The sequence below is a fragment of the Crocodylus porosus genome, unplaced genomic scaffold (assembly GCF_001723895.1).
Source record: "Crocodylus porosus isolate Cpor-Errol unplaced genomic scaffold, CroPor_comp1, whole genome shotgun sequence".
NCBI classification, from domain to species: domain Eukaryota; kingdom Metazoa; phylum Chordata; order Crocodylia; family Crocodylidae; genus Crocodylus; species Crocodylus porosus.
The window spans coordinates 12502855-12529059 of record NW_017728927.1 but is presented as its reverse complement, the minus strand read 5'-3'; the positions used below and the strand labels follow the sequence as shown (position 1 = coordinate 12529059).

The following is a 26205-nucleotide window of genomic DNA, read 5'->3' as shown; positions in this document are numbered from 1 at the left end:
AGCACCAGGGCTAATGGGAAACAAAGTCCAGCTGCTGTCACCCCAGCCCCACTGTGTGCCCGAGGGCGGTAGGACCAGCTGCAGCACCATAGCCCAGGCTGCTCCCAGGCCAGGTGGGGCCATGGGACATGCAGTGGGCCAGACAAAATGCCTTGGTGGGCCAGATTTTGCCCACCCCGGCTGTAGGAAGTACTGCATGCGAGCTTTAAGTTTAGGTGGTAAGTTACTTCAGACACTGTTTGGGGGAAACTAAGGGCTTGGGCAGGTTAATTCAGTGAACCAACCAATCATTTTAAAATACTACCTTCCAGTGATGTTCATTTACAAAGAGTTATTTATAGAGAGAGATTCGGGACAAATATTCAAATCAGAAAGCACTCATCTATTCCTTCTAAAAACCACCCATAGCACATGTCAAGAACTACTTCAAATACGAGTAGACAAGATACCATTTTGATATCTACTAAAATTATCTGAGGTTAAATGCTTCAGCTCCTGCTGGAGGACTCCACTGACATTTGTACTTTAGACAAGCCATAGTTTGAGCAGAAAAAGATATTTAACAAAGTTTAGGTTAGCTACAGGGGAGGGAAACCTATTAAAAAATTTAAAAACCCTAGCTACAGCCCTAATGTGGGGGTCAGCAACATACAGCCCTTGGGCCAGATCCAAACCACAGAACACTAGACCTGGCCCATGGAGCCGCAGGGCTTTGTCTGTTCTCATACCCACACTGGGACCGAGCGGCAAGGAGCTGTGCTAGGGCCCAAGAGCTGGAAGCTGGGTTCACGCTGCTGCCACTTCTCTCCATGCCCCATTCCTCTCTCTCAAGGCTGTGGCATGGGTGTAGCATCCCACCAGGGCAGGGCAGGGCAGGGCAGGGCTTTCCCTCCGCCCACTGCTGAAGTCGCCTGGCTCACAGTTTGAAAAAGGTTACTGGCCCCTGGCCTAACTAATCCATCTAACCAGACTGGGCTCTAACCAGCACCAAACTACACAGAGCCAAAAAGTCTTAAAGGGACTGAATTCTGAGCTGGAACAGCACAAAAAGAGAGTGGCATTAGACACCATTTCTTCAGTTTGAGATTTTATTGAATTTCCCAAGTAGAATTAAGGGAATATCAAGAAAAATAGCCCACTGAATGAAGAGGTGGAGTGGAGAGCAGGCCTTCTTCAGACAAACAACAAGGGTTTGTTCAGGAGAGGAGCCAAGTGAAGCACAAGTCAGCCACAGTCTGCGCTGCAGCAATCTGCGTTGCACACAGAGGAGACATTTGAAAGGTGTCAATAAATTACTCCTCAAAGCAACATGTTTTCCACTTTCTCAAACAGAAAATCTTGCATGATGTTTCCAAGAGTTTTTTTTTTTTTTAAACCCCAAATCCTGTGTAAATAATAAAGTGAATTATATGTTGACTTCACATAGTCTCATTCTCTAAGCATAAACTGCAGACTAAGGGGAAGATACAAAGTAAAGAAGAGATAGTTTATTCAGCCTTTATATTAAAGATAATTCCCCCATTTAGGCACTTGAGAAGACAACCCTAAAGAAGGGAGCAGAGCTATATCACCACTTAGTCTGTGCCAATATGAATATAGATTTTTCTGAGGAATGAAAAAACTTTGTTTTTTCTGGCAGACTGGGACCGATGTCTTCAAAATAAAGAATAACCTCACAGCATTGATATCAAACACTACATGAACATTTAGCATTGGGAAGGGGTGGGGAGGAAGTGCTTTTTGTATGGCAAAGGTGGTGACTGCCTGGAGGGAGAAACAGATGGCTGAGGTTTGAAACAGGGTTATTTCCACTGCAGTCAAGCACAGGCTACTACTACATGCAACTTCCTGAAGGATATCAAAACTGAATGTGCTTGAGTGACAGTAATGGGGTGGATAGAGGAGGAAAGGGAACTAAGTGAAGGCCATATTGGTAACAAGAAACTTGTAGCGAAAGATCAAAATGTGACAGTTGGCAGGAGTACAATATATACAACTGGACATGTGATTAGCTTCTTATTCTTCCGCTTGCTTTGTAGCTATAAAGTACCTAGCGCACTTCCAGCACAGCTAGTCAGCACTGACCCTGACCCTACTAGTCAAATGTTTCACACATCCATTCTCATAATTAAATCAGCTTCTAAACAATAGCCATGTGATAAAGGTAGGCCTACTTGCATGGAAGATCCTTGTTGCTTACAAGTTCATCTCTGCCTGCAGGTCGTTTTTGGCTTCTCCAGTTGCAAACTCCAAGCTGGTATTTTCCAAAGGAGCTTTTCATTCCTGCATCCCAGTAGTCTATTTTCTGTACCCATCCCTCCCCCTGTCCACCTCCTGATCAGCCAGCCCTCTCAACCCCCATCCCACAAGCTACTTCAGGTGCAGCCACTTTTATCAGTGTTTGCTGCTGCTGGAGCCAAGCAAGTAAGCCCCGGTTGGAGGGGGGGAGGGGTTAGCTTTGTTAAGCGGGGGAGCCCACTCTACACCATCCAACTCACAGGCCATGCCTGCCTTCTCCATCCCTTGCAGGTCACACTTGCCCTCCCCATCCCACCCCTCGAAAGGTTGTGCCTGCCCCCTGCTACTCCACCAACAGGCTGCACTCCCCCAATCCTCCAAATGACCCCCAATCCCCTCCAGCTTGCCCCCCCATCCTAACTTACTTTATATTGGGCAGCCATTTTGAATCAACTTAACCTCCCCTTAAGACCCCAAATGTCTGTACTTAGCCCTAGTTTCTTTAGAGAAAATGCTTAGGCTTCACCATAATATATTAGTTCAAGAAAGAGACACTAGCAAGTGGGCTAGACTTCTGAGAACTCTAACAAGGGCCTGTGAAACTAAAGGAAGCACAAAAAACTGTTTGGCTGATGCTTTGCATGTCTCTGGCCTTCTCCAAAAAGACTGCTTAAAGAAAAATGAACTACCCATCAACTCTCTGCTTCCCACAGCACGCTGTAGACCTCAGAGCCTTCATCCTTGCCACAACTGCTCCTCCAACACTCTGCTTCAGCTTCCCATTGAACAGGGCTGGCTTTCACTTTCCACCCCCTTCACATGACAGCAAGAGATAGTGGAGATGAAGAGCGACCAGTCACAAGGGAATGCTAATTTAGCTAGGTAAGTGTACAGATGACACACAAGACCTTGACTTTCTGGAATACATCAGTGGGGCTGGGTAGGCATCATGCTTAATGTTTTTGCACCCTTCCTGAAAATTACAGGGTAAAACCCCAGTAGTTACAGTTCTTTCCACTGAAGTTATAATGGTGCTTGCAAAAAGCAAAATCCAGAACTACATGCACAGTTGGACTTCAACAATTTACATACTGTTCTATAAAAAGTCATAGAAAATGGTCCTTCCAAAAAAAAGGATCACACATGTAGGTAAACATGGCATTCGAGTCTTTGAAAGTCTTAAACTGCTCCATGACAAACTACAAGCAAAGTTTGGGACAAGAGAGCTTGCCAAAAAAAAATTCTGATGTAAAATACAGTGCAGGCTCTTATGGGCTAAGTCACTGGAAAGCAAGAATGACTATAACAAAGTTAGTATTAGGACATTACATATCCAATTTAAAAAAAAAAAAAAGGCAGAGCTGGCATAACTAGGTTACTCTATGGTCCCTGAGCAACGCGTTTCTAACTGAAACTCAGTTAGTAAAGCTTGGAAATGTTACAGAGAAAAGGCTTTCTGTAGGTTGGAATAAATTATAATTAACACGGTAATCTTTATGTAAATAAAATAATGGCAAAGGTGAATTGGTTTAGGAGACTCCATAGATTTTAGAGAGATCCTGCAGAACTGCATTAGGTCTAAGGTACAAAAAAGGAAAGCCTTAAAGGAACTGATGGCACAGGAGCAGCAAAAGATAGCGGCTTCCACTTGCAGACGCCAGTTTCCTAGCCAGAGCTTTGAGATTAATGTGGTCAGTCGGTAGTCTGGTTTATTTTAAAACGCCAACCTCAGCACAGATGAACCACATTTTATCTGGATCTCTAGTGCAATTATGTGGGAAATGAATAACAAATACACATAATTAAAAACTGCTACACCATTGTTTAATGGGATTGTGTTCTGACCAGATCAAAAAGTTACTGATACCTCTGATTACATTTGGGGTGCAATGGCACCTCATGTTATCAAATATGGAGAAAGGAAGATGAACAAGGGAAGGAGAGGGAACAGAGGAAACACCACCAAAACATGAAGCTGCAACACTCCTAGATCAATGAAAAGGAATCTTCTCTTAATCAGAACTATCAATGCAATTTTTAATACCTTCTAGTACAATTCTGATTTAAATATATTTTTAAGGGCTCCTACTCCAAAATGTGGGGACAGATCTTAAATGTTTGCCATTATAAAAGGCTTTAAAGACTTCAAAATAGAAAAAAAAATAGGAATTTTCCTTTTACATACATTTTCCTTTTCTGTCAAAGCTATGACACTAGAGTACTGTATGCTTTATGTGTGTTCACTGATTTCTGTACCACACCCATTCCCTGGATGCTTCTATTATTCTTATTTTGTCACAGTTCAGAGTGAAGCAAGAACATTACCACTATAAGTAGTAAGCCCAAATCATTCAGCTACAGCACTTCAGTTTATACTTCCCCATCTGATCAGCAAGTCTTGCTTACTATTAAAGGCTGTTTACATTGTGGTCTAAGTGTCTGTCTAGTATAGTTAATCCATGTGTGCATAAAAGGGAGACAATCCACAACTCCCATTGCATTTCAGTGGGAGAAGTGGACCTAATTCCATTAGTTACCCAGAACTCCCAGCTTTAAGTTGTACTCATTACCCTGCTCCCGAATGCAGCCACATTCCCAAAACGGGAGTCTCTAGAAAAAGATAACTTGCCAATTTTGGAGCCTCCGTTTTAAATCGTTTTCCGAACAGATTCCTAACTGCTTAATCTAAGTTAAGATCTGCCCACCAAACCAGATTTCTAGCTGTACAGAGTTGAGCTTCATTACACACAAGAGAAGACCAGAAACTACTCCAGTGGTTTTTAGCCACAGTTGGGTACTGGCTCACAGTCTGAGCTGAAGTTTCCTCCCTTGTTTCTCACAGCGTGTGCCAGCATTTTCTTGGTGGGAATGGGAAGATTAATTACAGCTGTAGTTGCTCAGAACAAATCCTTATATTCAAGAAAAACCTGCCAGACTTAGACTAGCATCAGTTAGGACTTAGAAAGACACTTCTGCAAAAATGGAATATAGAGTGTTCCTGTAACTGTTTTATGCCTAATAAAAATTAAACCCTGTTCTTTTTTTTTGGAGGGGGGCAGGGGGGAGCAAGAGGGAGGGGAAGGGAAATGCAGCTACAGTCTCAAAATCCTAAGGTAGTTCTTCTGTCTCAGCAGAAGTGCTGGACCATGCGCTGCTGTGAGACTCACACTGCAGCTGCATGAAGAAAGATCCAGGACTGGTACGGTAGGTACACTTGAAGTTTATAGAGCTGTCCAGCCGGCCTTTGCAATGGTCTTTAGAAGTGAGCTACAAAGACGAACATTCTTGAAAAGGAGCAAAAGTCAGTAACACTAAGAAGGAATACTATGACTGGAAGTACTGTTGTACACCAACACACCCCCAAACAAAACATGCAGCTTATTTTTGGAAGGCAGAACGGGACACTTGCCAGAGTCATGGCCAACTGGGTAACATATAGAGTAAATACTCCTGGGAACATATGGTGCCCAGGAAGTATGGCATCAGGAACTTCCCAGTGTGGCAGCCTCATCTCCTGCAATACCACACTTCCTGATCATGCTAGATTTCCAGGAGGACTTGTTCTAAATGTTACACAAGCTTAAACTCCAGACCTTTGCAAAGGACACTAGCAAGACTTAATTCTTTAATTTTTTTTAATAACTGCCTGTAAATAAAGTGCTATTTCTACATCACAAGTCTCATCAAAATACTACCAATGGCTTGCTGGTTTGGGCACAAGCTACAGTGCTCAGACAATAGCTATGGCTCCAACAGGCTTAACACAAAAGACTCAGCACTTGCAGTTTGCTGACTAGACATAAGCAGCAGCCACCTTGGCACCTGCATGACATGTGCAGTGTCCCCAAACCTGATCATTTTTCAGCAAAGAAAGAAGCTTCCCTGCTTCAAACATGCACCCTAATTTTAGGGGGCTTATTGTCAGGTAATTGCTACATGTGAGAAGATAATGGTACGTTTCAGAGAAGTGTGGCCATCAAGTTGCAAGACTCAAATCATGGCCACACATTCCCTAGGTGGTATCTTTCTGACAAACTTCACTTTCTGTTCACTTTGATCACACCAAAAAAATCAAAAGTAAAAAATTGGTGGCCCTTGGGAAGCCAGAAGCAAAAATACCCATCTACACTTCTGTGTCTGGGATCACAACTCATCAAGCCTTTTCGCCTTCAAGAACCTACAACTTAAGCAGAAGCGGCAAAGCTTTATACTTGAACCCTCTGGAAGCTACACATAAGAGTTACCATCTATCTTGAATACCGCTGAAGGATTACTGGTATCCCCCATTCCCTATGCACTATTTAAAAAAAAAACAATAAAATCTCTCTGGGATGCTTTTACCCGTAAATTTACTAAGTGGCCTTTGCTAGTGCAGGGAACAGTCACACTGGCTAAGGACAGACATTCAAAAAGCCTAAGCCTGAACTGATTCAATCTTTGCTGGTTAGATTAACCTGCAAAGATTGGACCAATTTGCAAGTGGACAGACATTCACTTTTGATTCAGGAAATGCAGGCACATACATGCCTGTAGTGGCTCAGGCTAGAAGCCAAGGGGTGCTAGAGCAAGCCCTCCCTTCCATTCGACAGTGCTGAGTAGAGGCAGGGTATGGATGGGCCCCAGCAGGATGCTGTGATTTGGGAGGGGTTTAAACCCCCACCCTAGTCTGCACAGTCCCCAGCCAGGGTGTGTCTTCAGGGGGAGGTGGAAGCAGCCCTCACCAGGCTCAATTCCACCCCCGCTTCCTTCTCAAGGGGCAGGAGTATTGCCAGACCCCAGACCCCTGCTAGCAATCTGAGACAAAGGGGGAGTTGGGAGAAGGTAGGACTGCTTGTGTGGAATGTGTGCATCCATTGATGATACTGAGCTTTTCCAATCTCCCTCTCCCTGCTTCTTCATACGGTCTGCAGCAAGCTGACTGCACTCACAGTCCCATGCATTGCAAATCAGGTCATTACTCACACCATGTTCCCTGTTGAACAATGTCAGATTGCAGCCTTTGAAGCTAGCCAGCAGAGAGCTTATCAGAACACAAGGCTCATCAGCCCATCAAGAAAACAAAACCTTCTCTCATTATTTTAAACTCTTCTTAAACAGCATTTTCCAAGGCATTTGTAAGGAAGAATGGTGGGACATTATCAGCTGACCTGCTGATTAATTCCAAAAAGCCCTAAGTGGACACCTTTTGGTCTGCTTTTGTTCCAATGAAATTGGACACCCCCCACCCCCAGGCGTAGCTAGCACGGGGGCAATGCGACTGTGACCAGATGCCAGCTGGGGTCCACACCACTGAGGGTCTGTGCTGTGGGAGAGGGGAGGGAGGCAGGGAATCCCAGCTTGAGCAGTAAGTGGGGGGGGGGCCGGCAGCCAGGCAAAACCTGCTGTGCTTGCAGTCTCTGCCAGAGCTCTGGCTAGGGAGTGGAGGGGTGGGGCCAGCTCTGATCTCCAGAGAGCCCAGCCCAGCCCAGGGCTGAAAAGCTTGCTGGGAAGCTGGGGGACGCTGATTTAACTTAAACCAGGAAGGGTCTGGGACAGCAGTTCCATAAACCAGTTTGACCCAAATCAGTTAGTCTGATATTACATTTAACCAGGTTTATTTTAAGACAGTTTAGGCCATTCTGAAACTGGTTTAATGTGCACTGAACCTCTGTTCTGTTACCAATTTAAATCAATTTCTGATCACTTAAACTGGTTTGTGGGTAACTTCTGTCCCTAGCCATTAAGACTGCTAGGCTTATTAAGCAGTTCCATATTGCATGTGCTCCAATTTGGGAGGCAGGACAGAAGCTTCCTATCCACAGGAAAAATACTGCACTCGTATTTTATAACCTGTCTGGACTCCGGCTGATTTTCACCAGCATTAATTTTGATCCTGCAAGATCTCTCTCCACAATTCTGCACAGCACACATGGTAGAAGTGAGATGCCTAAACCAAGAGTTCTTTTCTTTGTAACAGGCAATATGCAGAAGTTTGTACAAAGTGGCCAGGAGGTACTTGACTGAAGTCTCCTCTCCATTATCTTGAACCCAAATCTCAAGAACCTGCAGGACATACTAGAAGGAGAATTTAAGGATATTCTTGGGGTGGCTGAGTAAGTGCTGGCAACAGCTGAAGAAATATGCTACTAAAAGGAACTCTTCTGTTAGCACTGAACTGGTTTGCTGAACTCACTCCATGATTATTCTTAAATAATAAATATGTTGGGAGGTTGTTGAATGTCAGCATTTGATTTCTACAGATACTAATTGGCAAAGCTAGTCAATAATCACAGTAGTCTATGCAATGGTTTGCAGTTTATTCTGTCTAAAGATATTTGGAAACAGAACACAAGTGAAGACTTTCAACCACTTCTTCCTCAAACATACCAAAAAGGCATTTTCACTTCAAAGTTCATATTTGTAGGATTTTAGTGCAAAAAGCCTTCCTGGACTGTCTCAGAGACAGCTTGATCAAGCCAGAAACTCCAAATACTAGTACTACCTGCCACTGATCAGCCACAATGTTCTAAATTGTTATACAGGCAGGCCTCAACTTAAAATGTTTTGAGTTGCAACATTTCTAAATTGACACCCTGTTTCAACTTTATGATGTCAGCTTTGATTTTACAATGCTTGATGATCTGATGTGACGCCATGACAGCAAACAAGTTGCTGTGTCATCCATCTCCCTGGAGAACATCTGTTCAAACTTCCTTGGACACTTTCTTTAAGAAAGCAGACAAGACTCCAGAAAAACCTGCAGTCGAGACTCCCAAGAAGAATCCAGCCAAGAAACCTTCCAAAAGTCCAATCAAGAGCCCTTCAAAGAGTCCAGCAAACTCACCTCAAAGAAGTCCTTCCAAATCAATACGATTGCTATTTACAATATAAATACCTTAATGTAGCTATATTACTCATCTATAATTGATCGAGTACAAAATTCTGAGTTATTTTTGGTGAAAACAGAGTATCGGGTCTTGGTTCAAGAACCAATCCCCCATTTATAACATGGTTTCCTATGGGAAAAAATTGGTTCCGAGTTACAACATTTCGACTTAAGATGCCGTTTTCAGGAACCAACTGTGTTGCAAGTCTGAAGACTGCCTATATACAGGTAAGTAGTTAACCAACTATAATTTCGGGGCAACTCGTGAGACAAGCTAGGTAATGTCCATAGAAATACTATGGCCTTGTAGACCCAGGAAAAGGACTCAGAAACAAGATTTAAACATAGCATGGGTTTAAATCCCACTCTGCAGTGGCCAGGACCACAAGCCACAGGTACCATAGGTTAACCTGTTAGAGGCCAGATACAGTCTGCCAGTCCAGCAGTTGAACAGCCCTTATCTAAAGCATTCAATACCTTAATTGCTATGTCACTTTGGGCACATCACACCAGGGACCAAACTGAAGAGTAGCGGTACTTGACTCTACTCCATTTAGAACCCAAACATCATCTGCCAGGGATGCCTGAGAGAGATGTTATTCAGCATGTAAGCTCTTCATAAACATGAAAGAAATGCTGAACTGAGATGCTTTGCTCAGCAGTTAGCATTCCCATTTTAAATTTCAGCTTCAGCGTTAATACCCCTTTAAATGAATAAGGGCAATTTACCCATTCTAAGCTACAGTTTTAGAGCTTTCTACAGACATGATAACAGGTTCATATTCTTCGTGTTCTCATCACAGCTACCTGGGACAAAACATTATAATAATTGAAAGCTTGTAGGAATACCATGGACTTTCACAAGAATGTGTCCCACATAGACATGGATGAAACTGTGCAGAACTTTACCATAAAACTGCAGTTTCAAAGTTCCACGAACTCCAAAAAAAGGGGCAAATTCCAAAATAATTTTCCAATGAATAAATGATTGTCCACATTCTTAATTAAAAACACTAAGCATGAAAAAAACCTCATTACTGGCACCTTGTCTACCAAGCTAAAACTCAGATCAACAGTAGCGTGGCTATCTGTCCTGCAAATTTTTATCAGAACTGGTCACGTCTCTGTGGACTTATATAAAAATATAATGTAACTGGGCTAAAAAAAAAAATGCCAAAGCTACAGAATAAGCAACATTACAAAGTCTCCTATGTAAGTTTAGGATCAAGTAGTAGCTTGGAAAAGAGGCGTTTCTGCTAGCATTCAGCGCCTCTAGGTTATCTGCTCTCTACAAAAGGCACCACATGGATATTTCCATTAAGAGCCTAAATACAATGAGCACAATAGAAAGTTTTCTCCAACTTTGCAACCCTCACATCTCCTACTCTCAGACTGCTACAAACACAGAAAAAAATAATGTTGGCTTGCAAGAAGGAAATCTCTAGGTAGCAAAATTTTCCTGCAAGAGGGCTTCTCAATTGTGGTGAATTATGTTAACATAAAGAGTTACACAACAGTTGCATAAGAACCAAATGATTGCTTAAATTCTGATCTATGGACAACTGACCGCTGGTCAGTGCCATGGTGCTTGCTCTTCCTCTCCCACACTTCCAGATGCTTCCACAGGGTAGATGCTTCTACCAGCAAGCAAGTCAGTGCTGCTCCTTGTTCAAGCACAATTAGGATTGTTTGCTCACAGTAAGTGAACCTGAATGGAAAAGTTAGCCCAGAGCATAAAACATTTGTGGTCCATGTTACAAAAGAGGTCAAAATCTTTGAAACAGATTTAAGTGAAACCCCATCAAGACCACAGTGAAGGCAGAGAACTCCAAGTTGTTTAAATAAAGGTGTTCATGTATTCTTTGGTTTGGTTACAAACCATCAGAATTGAGATTAAAATCCAGTTTACCATATGTTCTATACAATCAGTGTTTTCCAAATGAAGCACACCAGCTTTTATTTTAAGAAATAATTAATGGAGATGAAAAAGTTCTCCAGTCTGAAGTTAGTTTGCTCACTATCACTTTAATAGCAAGGCCTGATGTGCTGGGGAATAGTTAACGCTGTCACTGACCAAAAATCAAGAGTCTCATTTTTCTTGTTTGACAAATGCTGTGATATCTAGATGTGTTAGGGACTTTGCCATATTATAACTAACTAGCCCAACTCAGCTGAGCTACGTTTAGTTCATACCACAGCTCGTGTGTGCCAGTTTTGCAAAATTTTAGAAGGCACCCTATAGCCAACACCACCATACAGGGCTGGCTGTTGCTAGTCCACCCAGCACTTTTTGGGCGCAAGTGCAGCGGGATAAGAGGGGTGAATCATGCTCATCTTTTTTTCACAGGGAGAAAGAAGGTAGCTTCCAGGCCACCTCATTGCTGCTGCCATGATTTGTTATCATAACTAGTTTTTAGAGCAGGAAAAAGGAAAGAGTAAGCTGGCCAACACTTCCTGTGGCTACAGGAGAGTTATGCTATAGAGCCTCACTAGTGCTCTTTTGCTATAGAATAGCGTTTCCCTGATGGTGTTTAGAGCCAGTGCTGTTACAAAGCAAGCAAAGTTATTCTCATAACAGCCAAGTGCCATTCCTTTTACTTGGGAAAAGACAAGACTCAGCATATCCAAGGAAATTAGGACTATCAGATACAGAATCAGGTAACCTAGAGACTCTAAAGAGGAATGGAAGCATTTATCTGTACTGGGACCCCACCCCCCCCACCCCACCTTTCTACCTTCCTCTGAACCTCTGCGTTAAATTAAATATTTCACCATAACATTAGGCAAACTGAAGACCCTGTATTCATAACACTTCCTACATCTAGGTCTCAACCTCCACATTTTGTGGTCTAGAAAGGCACACTTATTCATGGGAGCGGAAATTCAAGGGATGTTGGTACGTAAATATATGTCTGGACCGCTCATACCCTGGGCTCCAGCTGATGTTTCTTCACACACAGCAACACTGAGGAGCTAGTTTCACACAGTGGAAATACATGGAGTTTTATAAATTAATTGCAAGCTCCTTTGTATGTAGAAATCCCTTAGAATACGATCTCCTCCTGCTGGCAGGGGGAAAATTTAACCCAAGCATTTGGGCTTGCACTGAAGGCCTCAGAGAGAATAAATATTACAGGATAACTCCAGGAAATGTATTCCTTTCAAACACATAGACAGAAGATGTGTGGAGGGGGAGGGAAGTCATATACTGATTACAAAGGAATTCTTATTCTAGTAGCTAAAAAATGAGGACAGAGACCTGACAATGTAACCAAACAGACAATGAAGCTTTTGTCCCAAAACTACTTGCTTGCACACAAGGAACAGAGGAACTTTGGGGGTGGGGATGAGAAGAGAGAAAAGCTGGTAAGCCTGCTTTAGGGAGAGAGACAGAGAAGCAAAGAAAATACTGCTATTGTAAAATCCACCCACTCAGTTCTGAAAGATTCAAAGACCCAGACAAGGATTTACAGCCAGCACTTTTATGCACAGAGTATGAAGCAGAAAAGTTGTGGCAAATGCCTAGAGGCAGCTCCTGTAGCCCTACAGAAAAAGCTTTCAAATTATATTAGGTTATGGTCACTCATTCTCTTGCCAACAAACTTTCCATTGCTAAACTTAAAATCTTCCATTATATTGCAGCATTACAAAAGGGAAGCGTCTGTACACTAGAATTTTCAGGTGAAAGGTATTCAGCCAGAAGGCAGTACACCATGCTGTCTTACAAGAAGTTGTGCTTTTCTTTTTTTTTGCTTTTTTTGAAATAAAGGAGAGACAATTCAAACAAGAACTGCGCTACAACGTGGGTTGGTGGAGAGAGAGAGAGAGAACACATAGGAGAGTCACAACTCGAAAAAAAAAAACTATTACCAAAGCAACAAGTTCAAAATAGCTTTTTCAGAACCCCCCCCGCCACAGAGAGGTAGTGTTCAGCTAATAACGCCACTTCAAGAACAATTCCAAGTGTTAAGCAAAGTCTCCACTTGAAACCAAACATGGTCTAAAATCAGTCATAAGGCTTCATTTACACACAAAGTTGTATCAGTACAATGCCAGATGGTAAACAGATATAAGAGGCTGTGAACACCTACTTCAGGCCTATTTCAGTTAGTGATTTAAGCGAAACAGCAGTATCACTGGGGTTTGCACTGGATTTAGCCAAATCAGTTAGTGATGTCTTTAGTTGAAAAGGTTTAACTCCTCAATTTAGCTAAACACCACCTAGCTTTGAACTATTTGGACCTATTTAAGTATCTATGCTCTAACTGAACCAACACACAGATGCATAGGGACAAGCCCTAGACCATCATTTACAATATGGGATCAGATAAAGGTTTCTACTTTAGACTATTTGCTTGCTGAAAAAACCAAACAGGCAGGAGTTGTTTTTTTTAAAGGGAATAGACGGCATATGTTGCTCCCTCTCTCCCTGCACTCAGCTTTCTATTGTAAGCCAATTAGTTTAGGCACTGCAGGAAGTTTGTGGCCACAAGAATAGAGAGTGTATTCAAGGAGCAGGAGTTCTGAAAGAATTTGCTTAGTGACATCTTAATCTGAAAATTGTTACTTGCAGTGCTAAGAACATTTTATTCCATCTCCAACATTTATAACATTCTAATGAAATCAGCTACAATCTCATTCACAGCTTATTGAAATATTCACAGTTTACTGAAATAAGCTACAATCTCATGTAAGGCTTTATTTCTGCTCTACCTGTGTGACGTATCAGGCCCTATATTTAAGATCAGGCCCAACTCAAAGTTGTGTCACTACAACTGTGAACAAAAAGGCTGAGTTACAAGCAGTATTTTTTGTTGTACGGTATAGTTACGCACTATTAAACAAGAAACAGTTGTGGGCTTACAACTTAGTTTAACTTTCTCTAGTCTCCATAACCTATTTTTCAAACATCAAATGAAAGGATGATTTAAGAACACTACCCTCTTCAACAGAGGGCTGAAGTTCGGTGTCATTAGCATGCATCTCTGTCTTCTGTTTGCTTTGGCATTTCCTGTATAATCCTGTACTTGAAGTTGGAGACTACAGCTATAGCCTTTATCATTGCAGAACACTCATTTTAATGACTTAGTCCTTATCCAATTTGATACAATTTTGATATCAATCAGTAAAGCAAAAGCAGGTAAGGAGGGGAAGCTACTTTGTACCCATCCTCTTCTTTGCCCATGCCGCTTACACACACCACAATAATTACCACACTGATGATATGTAATCACCACAGGCTGTCATCCTGACCTTCCACTCATCTCTACTGGTCATATACAATTATATTTAGATTGCAGGTTTCTGGGGCTGGGCACACTTTTTGGTTCGATGTTTGTGCTGTGCCTATCAATGTGATCTCGGACCATGGCTAGGGCTCACAGGAATTATGATAATACAAACTAATTTAACTTGCATAACAGCTTTCTAGGCTTCACCCTTCTCTGTCTCAGCCTACTCCTCATATACTTAGTCCCACGTAATGTAAAGATTGTAAGGTTTTCCTTTTGCCATCTTGAGCCACATAAAGGGCTGAGCTTCTAATCCAACCACCACTGAACTAGTCGCTCAGGGGTTCAGAGACTGTTCAAGTCTAAAGGAGTTCCCATTCTTCAGGTTCATGGCCAAGATGGTATTTTAAGAAAGACAGTTTGCATGTAATTTAGTTTACTGGACACCTTCATGAAAAAAATTCTACCCTAAAATTAAATTGATATTTATTTGTAAGTAAATCTATGCTTGCAACATAAGGTTGTTAGAACAGTTAATAAAAGCTTATACCAACTAAATCAACCCTATTAATACCGGGAAATGTAGGTGTATTGGACAAGCACCCAATATTCTTTTAAGTACAAATCTCAGGCAATACCAAATATTGTGAAAAATAAAGCATATTTTTTTCAGGAATGCAAAGAAACAAATGTATTTTATACTTATTTTAAAGAAGCCATTCTTGGTATGAGAATTTGTGAATCTTACCGTCACGTTATGAAACTTGGCATCATGGAACCACTAACTGTAAACTACAAACAGCCCCAAATTAAAAAACAAATTCTTACTGCTAGAACACAGAGCTAAACAGAAATCACTGTTTCATCTTGATAAAAGCTATTCCATCAATTCCAATAATTCCTTTGGATCCAAAAGTGAAAGAGACATCCTTAAACTTCTTGAAATGGAATGTGCTTGACCTTCAGTGTTTATTTATGCCATTAGTTTTCATAAGCTTTGCCAGAAACAAGACAGACAAGTTGAAGAATGGTATTGTATTTCTAAAGTCATTTAGAATTAAACAAAAAAACCCTCACTCTTTTGGAAGAGAGCAGAGTAACAGGGTCACTTAACTTCCTTGTACAAATGTATTAACAAACGTAACCATACACTCATTTGTCTAAACGAGAGAACACAGCACAGGGGAAGGAGCAGTAATTTCTGATTTTGCAAAGGACAATGTGCTTTAGTATTATATCCATTATAAACTAGATTATGGTGTTACACTGTCAGGACTGTATTACAGTATATGCTGTGGCTATATCTTAAGCACTATTGTGTATAAGGATCAAAATTAATTTGGACTTATTTCCTCCTTAAGTAACTATGAACTGATAGCGCAGACTTCCACCCACACAAAGTAACAGTCTCCCATTCCAGACCTTAAAAGTACACAGACTAATCTCAAATCTGCAGAACTACAATCCTGACCGGATGGAAGAGACAGCCACTTAGATCTCACGTTTAAATCTCAGATCACAACAGTACCAAGTGGATTCTCTTAAAATTTGAGCGTGACAAATTTCTCATGGTGTAAAGCTCTGTATTTTACATCACCCCATGAAGCACTACTTATGGCTTTAAGGTTGATGGGTAAAATACCTAGAAGTCCCCTTTTTCCCCCATTCTTTCAGAGATGAGGCAACAGTGATGTCTTGACAGTGGTGCTGTAGAGACCCCAACCTGGAGTTCATTTTACTGGGCTCACTTTTGCTTTTGGCAGTGCTTGGACACAAAATCATTTCTCAACTGCAGAGAAGTGAATTTTTTGCTTTGAGTGCTTAACATGCTATTTATAGTGTGTTCCTTACTTTGCTGCTATCTTGAAACACTAAAGTAGCCTTTTAAGCCCACATTATAGACAACCTCTCTATTCAATTAATAAAAGAAATATTAGGGTGAAGTAACATGAAACATAAGCACCAGTTATGTAAACTGCTTAGCTTCTGTGCCTGAATGACTGGTCAGATTTTAATTAGCACGCCAGTGTTTGAACTTGAATAGATATCCAAGTCTTAAAAACACAGTGAGTGAACAACAAAATGTCCAGCCAAGCAAAAAAAGGATTAGAGTCCCTCAAGGATCTCCTCATTGTCTGGGGTGGCATGGAAGTGTTGAGAGAGGAAAATATAAAGGTACTATCAGCTGCTTATGAGGTCAAAGAGTGAGGGTGTGTGTACGTGTTTGAAGAACAGTCACATTCCCCACCAGAAATGTTCTCTTCTATCATGCATGTATAGTCTACCATGCATTGCAATTTGAACTCATTTCTATTCCAAGGAGGAGAGGAGGGAACACATTTAAGTTTTTATTTTTAGGCTGATTGCCATCCTTAAGTTGCCACTCCAAAATGTAACTCACAGATATAATAATGAAAAGGAACAGTCAAAGAAGAAACAACTTGGAAGGAAACTGCATTCATTTCCAGAGACTTACTCTGCAAACAGGAATGGACTGCCAGCATCAATACAGTGTGAGCTGGCAAAACTGGAAAGTTACAAGCAAGTGTGCATTAATCAGTGACCTACTATGCAGAAATCTACAAAGCAGCTCAATTTTTAGTTCAAGACAATCCCTGCCTTTTTTGGTTTCTCTTGTTGCTCTAGTTTATCCAGTTGCGTGCACTTATTCCACTCCCTCTGACATGCAGTTTTTCAAGTTTGGCTCCAATTACGGCTCATTCCTGCTGCTATAATGCTCAGATTTCTAGCAGTGCTACAGCTTGCTTGTGTTTTTATTAAATCCTGCATGTGGCAAGCTGCTTTTCCAATTGAAAAAGATATTCAGATACAAAAAACACCTTTTACAACTCCTCATTTACCAGATATTTGCATGTACTCACCAACTGATACTCGCTTCGGCGGCTAAAAGCTTCCTTGATCCCAGAATCCCTCCACAGTGCGCTCAGTGCAGGTACATACAACTGGAACATGGCAGGCTCTACAGGCATTCCAGCTTTGTTCTCAAAAGCCATCAAAAACATTCCATGCTTCTCATTCTCCGTGTACTGCCAAGGGATTCCTAGTTTGTCCCGGGCATCAACCAAAACCCTGCAACCCTAAAAGAACAATTCAGGAAAAAAAGAAAAAGAAAAAGTCAGTGATCAAAGAGTAAACTATAAAAAGGAACACGAGCCTAGAGTACATAATGTTTTCTGTGCCACATAAAAATCAGTATTCTTGTAGGAAAACAATTCAGAAGGGGGTCCAATACATACTATGTTCATTCTTGCAATGGAGGGGAAAAAAGCTTGCTTGTAGCAGCTGTGTAGCTTATATGTATTTCTAGTGAGGAGCTACATTAAATACTAGGAGGAAAAACCTGTTACAGATAGCAATACTGGTATATTTTATGTTTAGAAATAACATATGCCCCCCCACTTCTGGCACTGTAGCACTGAGTAGAGCAGAAACATCCCAGACAGTGAGAAGAAATCAGAATCTCCTTCTACCTTTCTGGTACATATGTTCGTTGAAGTGATGTGCTACTACTGAAAAACCTCAGTGGAACGCAACTTAAGAGTTTAACACAAAGCTGTTGCATACGTGGCCCAGGGGCTGGATCTGGCCTGCCAGTAGTCCAGTGAACCAGAATTCAAGGTCCCTGGACCCCAACTGACATAGTTACCGGCAGCAGCCCCCCAGGTCTGTGCTACTGCACCTCCCTGGCTTTGCAACACCTCTTGTTTTTTAAACCAGGGATGTCGCATGGTGCTTTTTAAGAATAATGCTAACCTTTAAGCTTAGTCAAGTTTTTTTACTTATTATTCCAATTACATATATGACTTCAGTATGACACAGCCCTGCTGGTCTATTCCTTTCACCGGCTTGGACCTGAAACACTGTATTTAAAGAGCTACTACAAAAGTCTGCTCAAACACGATACTGACTTACAAAAAAAAGAGGGAGCACCACAAGCTACCATTTAAAAATTCAAATGATCAAGCAATACCTTACCCAATTATTATTATTAAGACACCAGAGATGAAAGAAACGAGCCATAGCTACCCCAGCTCTTAGAAGGACTCGGATATACACTTGCATGCCAAATGTTTTAGAAGGGACACTGAGCTCACACAGTGCCCAAGAAACAAAATGTCAAATGAAAAAGTAAGTTATGATACAGCTCATGGCTGCTTACAGACATGAAAAACACATCACAGCCATGCCCACAAGAGACATCATGTTAGTCTGACTCGGCTCACCCAACATCTGTACAGACTGTGCACTTCAGTGGGGTTTTTTGGTGCCTTTATCCAATAGCTGACTGAATCAGCTTTAGATAAAAGTGCCAAAAAGCCTTGCTGATGCGCACTATCTATACAGACACTGGAGAGCTGGGTCAAACTAATGCGCTGCCTCGTCCAGTGAAGTGCTGGTTTGGGGTTTTTTTCATGCCTGTCAGCAGCTGATATGCCTGTGTTGAGGAACCTTGAAAATTTAGTGCTATTTGGATTAATCGTGTAGCTAGAATTCACCATGCAAACCACAGTTCAGTGGCTCTCAACTTTTTTGGATGAGGCAACCTTCCATTACTTTTCTGAATTGAGTGGCACCCAATTTCAAAAACTAATGTATAGATTACGATGCTTAACTCCTTGCAGAGAAGCCTGGCAGTGGGAATGGGGGATAGTCCAGGAAGAGAGACAAGCCTAAGCCTGCACTTATCTGCTTAGTTTAGCTGCTGATCTCCTAACACCTCACTTATCTCCTCATACCTCACAGCACCCTTCAAAAGATCCAGTGGCACCCCAGGGTGCCTTGGCACCTGGGTTGAGAAATGCTGCTCTAGATCTGTTAACGTCACCAGGAACAATTAGTAAATATGACCGTCTTACCTTGAAACAATTTTCTGGCACTGGCAGAGTGGATCCAATATAAAGTTTCATCACTTTCTAATGGGTTAAACTGAAAAGCTATTTGAATTTCCAACATTCTTTCCAATTTGGTTTGAGACAAAACTTTTTTCCATGAGGTTAATCTCTGCAGTATTTGAGCCCAATAGCACCCACAAGCAAACAATTCATCTTTTAGATTGTGCTCTTTCCTATTACAGGTGAACAAGGCAGGTGCAGCTTTCCTTCGAGGGTAAGGATGTTCCAGTTTCCAACAAACAGTAGGATTGGAGGTAGAAATGACAGGCACAACTCAGAAGTTCAGGAACTTAAATCCAAGTATATCAGTAACCATTGTATAGCCATGTTTTTACAAGTGCTGTTGCCCCCAGTGTAAACAGGCAAGATTTTTGCATTACTATTTATTTCTACAGTCCTTCAGATTAACTGTTTAAAGGGCATGTCTTCATCACACCAAAGAAGAATACAATTAAACATCTACAACTTTGTCAGAGGAGGCTGTACACACATACACACATACACTTATTTATTTTTTTAAAGATTTTTTTGCTTTACAGTACTGGACTGCAACCAAAAAGCTGAAAAGCCACCATTCCCAATTAGCTTGTGAAGCCTTCAGGATTTGCTTGTTTTTGAAGCTCTCACCATAACTAAAAGCAAACAGACAACAGCATAAGGCCACCTTTCTGAACTGCAGGGGTCTGCACTGTCTCATGACTATACAGTCTTTAATTCTTCTACATAATACGTTCCTGAATAGCATTCAAAGTCACTATAAAAAAAAAAGAGACTAAAAACACTGTTTTAAATTACTTGCTCACAAACAAAATCATCCTTCAAAAATCTGAAAAGTTAGGGTTTTTTAAGAAACAGTGCAGTGCTATTATATTACAGACCAACTGATAGAAAGTTACTATTTCTACATATTTAATGTCAAGTTTGCATTTTATAATCTTTATCAATAAGTAGAGCAGTTAGCATAGTTGATTTGGGCTGTTCTCCAGCAACACTATCCATAATACACAATGTCAGTTATTGCCATTTATCTCCCACATGCCTCTTAAATTTGGCAAATATGTATGTAGTGCTCCAGCCCACACAAGCCAGTTGTGACCTTTCACCTGCTTAGGCTCCAGCTCTCAAAACTATCTCACTCAGCCATTTACTGTCTAGCTTCTCTATCTAACAGCTTTCAAATTGTTTTAACCCTTAACCATCTCACTATTTCAGTATTTCCTTAAGATGCTCTCAAATGAATGTCACAGGAGTTGTCTCTCAAGATCGTTTCACTTCTGCTCATCAGCAACACAACTGTAGCTAAATACACAGTTCATCATCGCATGGTGACCTTTTGCTTTTCATGGCTTCCATGTAGAGAAGGATACCAAATTATGGAGTTAATTTTAGCTATGGTTCATTTGCAGGAAAAAGGACCCTAGTTTTCCCATTTCAGTAACTCCATGAAGTAGCAATGTTGTGTAGACACCACCCACAACACTGCAGCCATCTAATCAGTTTTAGAGCAATTCCCAAAACACTTCCCCAACAGCTGTGCGAGTTTTATAGTTTAGAGTAGTGGTTCTCAACCCTTTTTTGACCAGGACCCATTTGTAAACATCAAGACCAGTCCCGACCCAGTGCCCCTCACTCCCGACACTCTTCCCCCAGCATCCCCGTATGTGGGGCAGGGGGTTGGTGTGTGGGCTGGAGGGTGTAAGGCAGCCCCCCACTCCCCCCAAGCAGTCCCTTGTAAGCTGGACTTCTGCCAGCCTGTAAGGGGGGAAACCACAGTTTCCCACATTTTTCTCCTTTAAAGGAGAATGCATTTTTTAAAATTTGTTTGCAACCCTTTCATATATTCTTGCGACCCACTTCTAGGTTGTGACCCACGGGTTGAGAAACGCTGATCTAGGGTAAACTTTTCAAAAGTATTTAAGCTACTTTAAGAGGCTGTGGTCCTTAGGTTACAACCTGAAAATTGTACTTAAGAAAATCTAGTGCTAAATGGAGCACTGCAATGCCTCCCTTTTATACACCTGGCCTGCAGGAGGGTCTCAAATGTTATGCGAGGCACAGTCTGCTTATACAGGGAGAACAGCAACAAAGGCCTGCAGCACACTGTGCAGGAAGCTACCTGGAGCCAACCAATATGGAAACTTGGTTAGGTCTGAAAACCCACCCGTTTCAGGACTCTGGTACTATACTCAACAGTGCAGGGAGGTTAATGTTGGTGGGCTGCATTTTTAGTATAATATTTGTAGGTCGGTTACTTTGTTCAAACTTATTTATATTATGGGCATATGTGTGTTATGTTGTTTTTGGGAGCATGGCATTTAGCCAAAATCCTTAATAAATTGAAATTGAATTGAATGCAAGGATGGCACCTCCATCTACTTCAAACTCACAGGAGAAAGCTCTGGACCAAAAAAGGAGGCTATACTATTTCTTCCAGAAACCAAGCCAGGGTTCCTCTTATTTTATAAGAGGACCAGAAGCAGTGAAAGTTTAGATGCCCCTTTTTTAATCTAATGGCTACAATTACACTACTTACCCTACATGTACAAAACGCAGGTTCAGTTCCCTCCTTTGCTTAATCACTACTCCAGACTCTTCTGGGATGCAAACGCTCTTCACTTTTTATTGAAACTGGTCTACAGTCTAGCAAAGATCCACTGGGCCAAAAAGAGAACAAGACTCCTAGTCCTGTGGGTAGATACACCCCGAGGTAGTGGGGTCAGGACAAGTCCTGGATTCCTGTCCCCACTCCAAGAATGGTTTATGCAGAATTTAGGCAAGTGCCCTGGTCATTGGGTCATGAAGTCCTGTCTCCATGCTTTTCTGGAAAATCTCAAATTCTTTCCTGCACAGCAGAAAAGAAGCTTTACCAGAGAGGATAAAGACTGCTTCAAGCAGAACAGCCTACAACAGAGGTGCCCAACTCCTGGCCCACAAGCTAGATCTGTCTCCCGGTCCCATCACCCAGCCTGCAGGGCTCCCCATCGGTCTGTGGTCCTGATCCAAACATGCAGGGCTGAGGAAAAGCACAAGGGCATACAGGATCCAATCCAGCCTGTGGACCAGACCAGAGTCCCCTATCTGGCCTATAGCACCGAAGGGTTGAATGCCACTGGCCTACAGTCTAGTGATCAGTGCATCCTCCCAAGCGATAAGGGTTGAACCCAGGTCTCCCACATCCTGCCAAGAACTCTAAGCATTATAAAAGTAATGACACTGGTATCATCATCTGCTTCCCCATCTATGTTTCATAAGCTAGGGGCTGAGACCCTATTGTGCACATAGCCTAATCTAAGCATTTTCAGCACGTTTATCACTATAAGTCCCTCAAGAGGACAGAGAAACTCATAAATTTCCAGGTCCCAATCAGGCCTATGCAAAAGACAGAGAATGAGTTAATTAGCACTAGTGAAACTGAGGCACTTCAAGATGCAAGGAAAACCAAGATACCTCTGGCATTAGGAAGCAGATGAGTACAGGTTTGCAAGACTGCAATTTGGACTTGCACATGCAGATCCCATGTTAGACCAAATTCTTTTTTTGCATCTAGGCTTTAATGCCTACCTGTAACTTACCCCTACCTGAAAGAAAATGGATACTAGTCAGTTCAGAAGTCAAATAACTTTTTTCTTTAAACATAGTAAATTTAGAGGAAAAAAGTCTTCCTTCAGACTTATCAGCTATTTTCTTCTTGTATAAACACAGCAGCAATAAGAACATATTTACATATCATACATGAAGACTGTTCATCAAGTCTGAAGGGCTGTACTAAGTTTAACTCCCATATGAAGTTAGCGATAGGTTCATCACTCAGATAAATACGAAGTACAAGGAAATGTCATTAAGTTGCAACAAGTTGGGGAAGAGCCTGAACCAGAACCAGGACTATTCTTCTATCCGATCACTATAAGGGGAATAAATACCTTTTAATGTCAAAAGGCCACCCCAAGTGCAATCAATAATCAAACGGCGAGTCTGGGAGAGACTGCAAGTTTGCAGCATTCCCTACTGCAGGTTGCCTGCCCAAATACCTATAAAACAGTCAATAATGCTAAAGGATGAATCCCTGATTAACCTTTTGCTCAAGCGGTTTCTTTGCCACAACCGCGGTCTTTGAAAAGAGCAAAAATGCAACAGGGACTAAATATACAGGTGACCCTCACCATTCACAGGGGATACATTCTTGTGATCCCCGCGAATGGTGAAATCCGTGAATAGGGCACTGCATTCATGAACACACTGCCCCTGGCAGCTGGGGGGCAGGGGAGGGGAGCATGGCTCCAGCGGTGATGGTGGGAACGTGGCAGCAGCCCGGCGGCAGCAAGCGTGGAGCTCCTGTAAGTCTATAAAGTGTATTTACAAATGTGCGTTCAGCATTTGTGAATACGTGAAACTGAGAATAGTGAGGGTTTCCTGTATTTCAGTGAGGACTGTAGGGATTTTAGTTTTTAGTGAGAAAACTACACTTAGAGAAGCAAGACCTTATCCAAAATTTGAGTTTGTCAATCTGGAAACAGTGGATTATGGATGCACTGAATCAATAATCACTTATATGAAGCCAGAATCTGAACCCTCAGACTACACTCAAAGCATGTAATGCATGTCTTGTTTTAGGAGGAGATGGAGAACATCATTTGAAACTGTAACAGGCCTGCAGTTGTACAGGGTGAAAAGCATCCATAGGAGAGGTAAATTGGTGCATGAAAAGAAACTGTTACAGAATAATGAAAATCCTGGAGAAGTCTATAATTAATACCTGAAAGAAACATGCAGAAAGAGATCTTGCACCATGTCTATTAATTTGGCATAACGAGAACTGGGAAAGACCATCATTTCTGCCAGCCCAAACCAGCCTATAATACATAACCAACACATCCTGGGGGGGAGGGGAGAAGGGAATTTAGTGCAATTGTTTTTTCATTATTTTCCCTCACTTCCTCAGGTTTTCTTCTATTTCAACAAGGAGAAGAGAGAATGACAAGAAGTGAAAGAGGTGGAAAGAATACAAACACATCACTGCAGCAAATGAGGCCTGGATTTACAGCATGTGTCAGCCACTGCACAATAACTACAGATGTGCACCCTGCAGTAAAGGAAAGTAGATCTAACCCACAGTAGTTTACACTCAATGAAAAGTGCACATGGGCAACTGCTGCACAATAGCTGATATGCTATAAATCCTCACCCTTATTCAGCTCATAAGAACTTGTCAATATGTCCATGTCATAAGAAAAGGCTTTTGACTAAGCTGAAGAGTGATTCTGAATAGCTTGAAACCTGTCCGAGGGCTTTATCCACAGAATTCAAGTCAGAAGACTGAAGCTTTCCTTTTCCCTGCCCTCCCTTCCTCCTCTCACTACTTTGGGGGACTTTGCCACTCACAATATCAAAAAAAGCAAAAAGCAAAGCAAATTAACTGCATGCTGAAATTAACCGTTTCCTAATGGGCAGAGTGTTCTGCAATCTTCCTGGCTACGTCATCACTACTGCAAACACTTGCTTCTGCAGATACCGTTTCTGCTACTTACTCTTTGAACTGTCCCTTGAAGATGTGGGAGAATAATTGAGGGCAGGAAATGAGTAGGAAAAAGATAAACATGAGTATTAATGACACCCCTCACTTAGGCAAGCACCTTTTGTATGTCAAACATCTTACTGCAGGACCACATCCAGATTGCCCGTGGGAATAGGGCCATGAGCTAGACAACTAGCCATATTGCTTGAATTAAAATTGAAACAAGCCAATAAGATGGCACGTGCCAAACTGATCTTACTCCAATATCATTTCACAGGCTAGAAAAGTATGATTCTACCTCTAGCTAACAGTCTGCTGGCACAAGTAGTATTATCTGAGCTGCTCTGATGTCAACACGTATGGTAAAACAAAGTATGGGCCAGTGACTGCCCCTGCCCCGCCCCAGGCTTCACACCACGCACACATGAGTAGTCCCACTCCCTTCCTGCTGCACCCCTTCCCCAACCACTGCATCTTACATAACACCTGCCCCGGCTTGGGCTCCCCCACTACACTACAGAGGGGTTGAAGTTCCCATACATGCATGGCATGAAGCCCAAGAGGGCTTCAGCCTCCATTGGTGCAGCCCCCATGGCACGTGGTCCCCAGTGGTGCGGCCTACGGGGCACATGGCCCCTGGTCACTTAGAAGCTGGACAGCCCTGCCTGACATGCAAGAGTGGAAGCCAGACTAAAAACTGGAAGTTTGCTGCAATAACGGATTACATGATGGACTAAAATGGCTCTGCTGCTTCATATGAAAGGCAAAAAGAAGTGGTATGTGGAAGCAACAGCAGGACAGGCCCAAGACAACTGCAGGAAACACAAGGTAAGTGGCAGGAGTTGTACAGCAAAACAACTTGGTAAGCCGGGCAGCTTAGATTCATCCTAAAGAAGCTGGAAGGAAAGTGATAATCAGAGAGTACAATCCCCAGGCTGACCTAACATAATGGTATCTAGTTCCCACTGCTAGAACATCAAAGAAATCCTAGCTTGAGTTAAATTTTTGTCTCTTTTTTTAACTGGCTCTGGTTTCAGAGCCCCTGTGAGTCAGAGCTGCCTTCAGAGATAAGGAGAGATGCCAAGTTCTTGAAGAAGCAGGTTCCCTGGATACTAGCCATGAAGAACAGGACGCTGGAGATAAGACTTCTCTTTAGAAAAGAGTGGCACAAAACACTTGGGTACTGTGACAGTGTAGATTTCTGGAAGCAGTCTTTTTCCTACCTTGCTGCACTCAGAGGGTGGTGGTGGATGGGTCATATTCAACCAAACTGGCCAGTTGTGGCCTTGGCTCCACCACGATCCGCTGGCTGGGAAACTGGCTCCGTGGTCGGACGGACCCAGAGGGTTGTAATTGATGGCAGTCACTCATCGTGGTGCCCTGTGACCAGTGGGGTCTCCCAAGGCTCTGTCCTTGGGTACTGTGACAGTGTAGATTTCTGGAAGC

At 42.1% G+C, this 26205-nt stretch overlaps 1 protein-coding gene across 1 annotated transcript in view; it reads right to left on the bottom strand.

The window, feature by feature from the left end:
- The window catches only part of GNA12 (G protein subunit alpha 12), a gene marked incomplete at its 5' end in the record, with an annotated part of 55590 nt that overhangs the window by 16413 nt on the left and 12972 nt on the right, over positions 1–26205 (bottom strand). The window contains one exon of the mRNA XM_019542023.1: positions 17217–17432. Coding sequence (XP_019397568.1) covers positions 17217–17432 — 216 coding nt within the window. The remainder of the gene's footprint in view (positions 1–17216; positions 17433–26205) is intronic.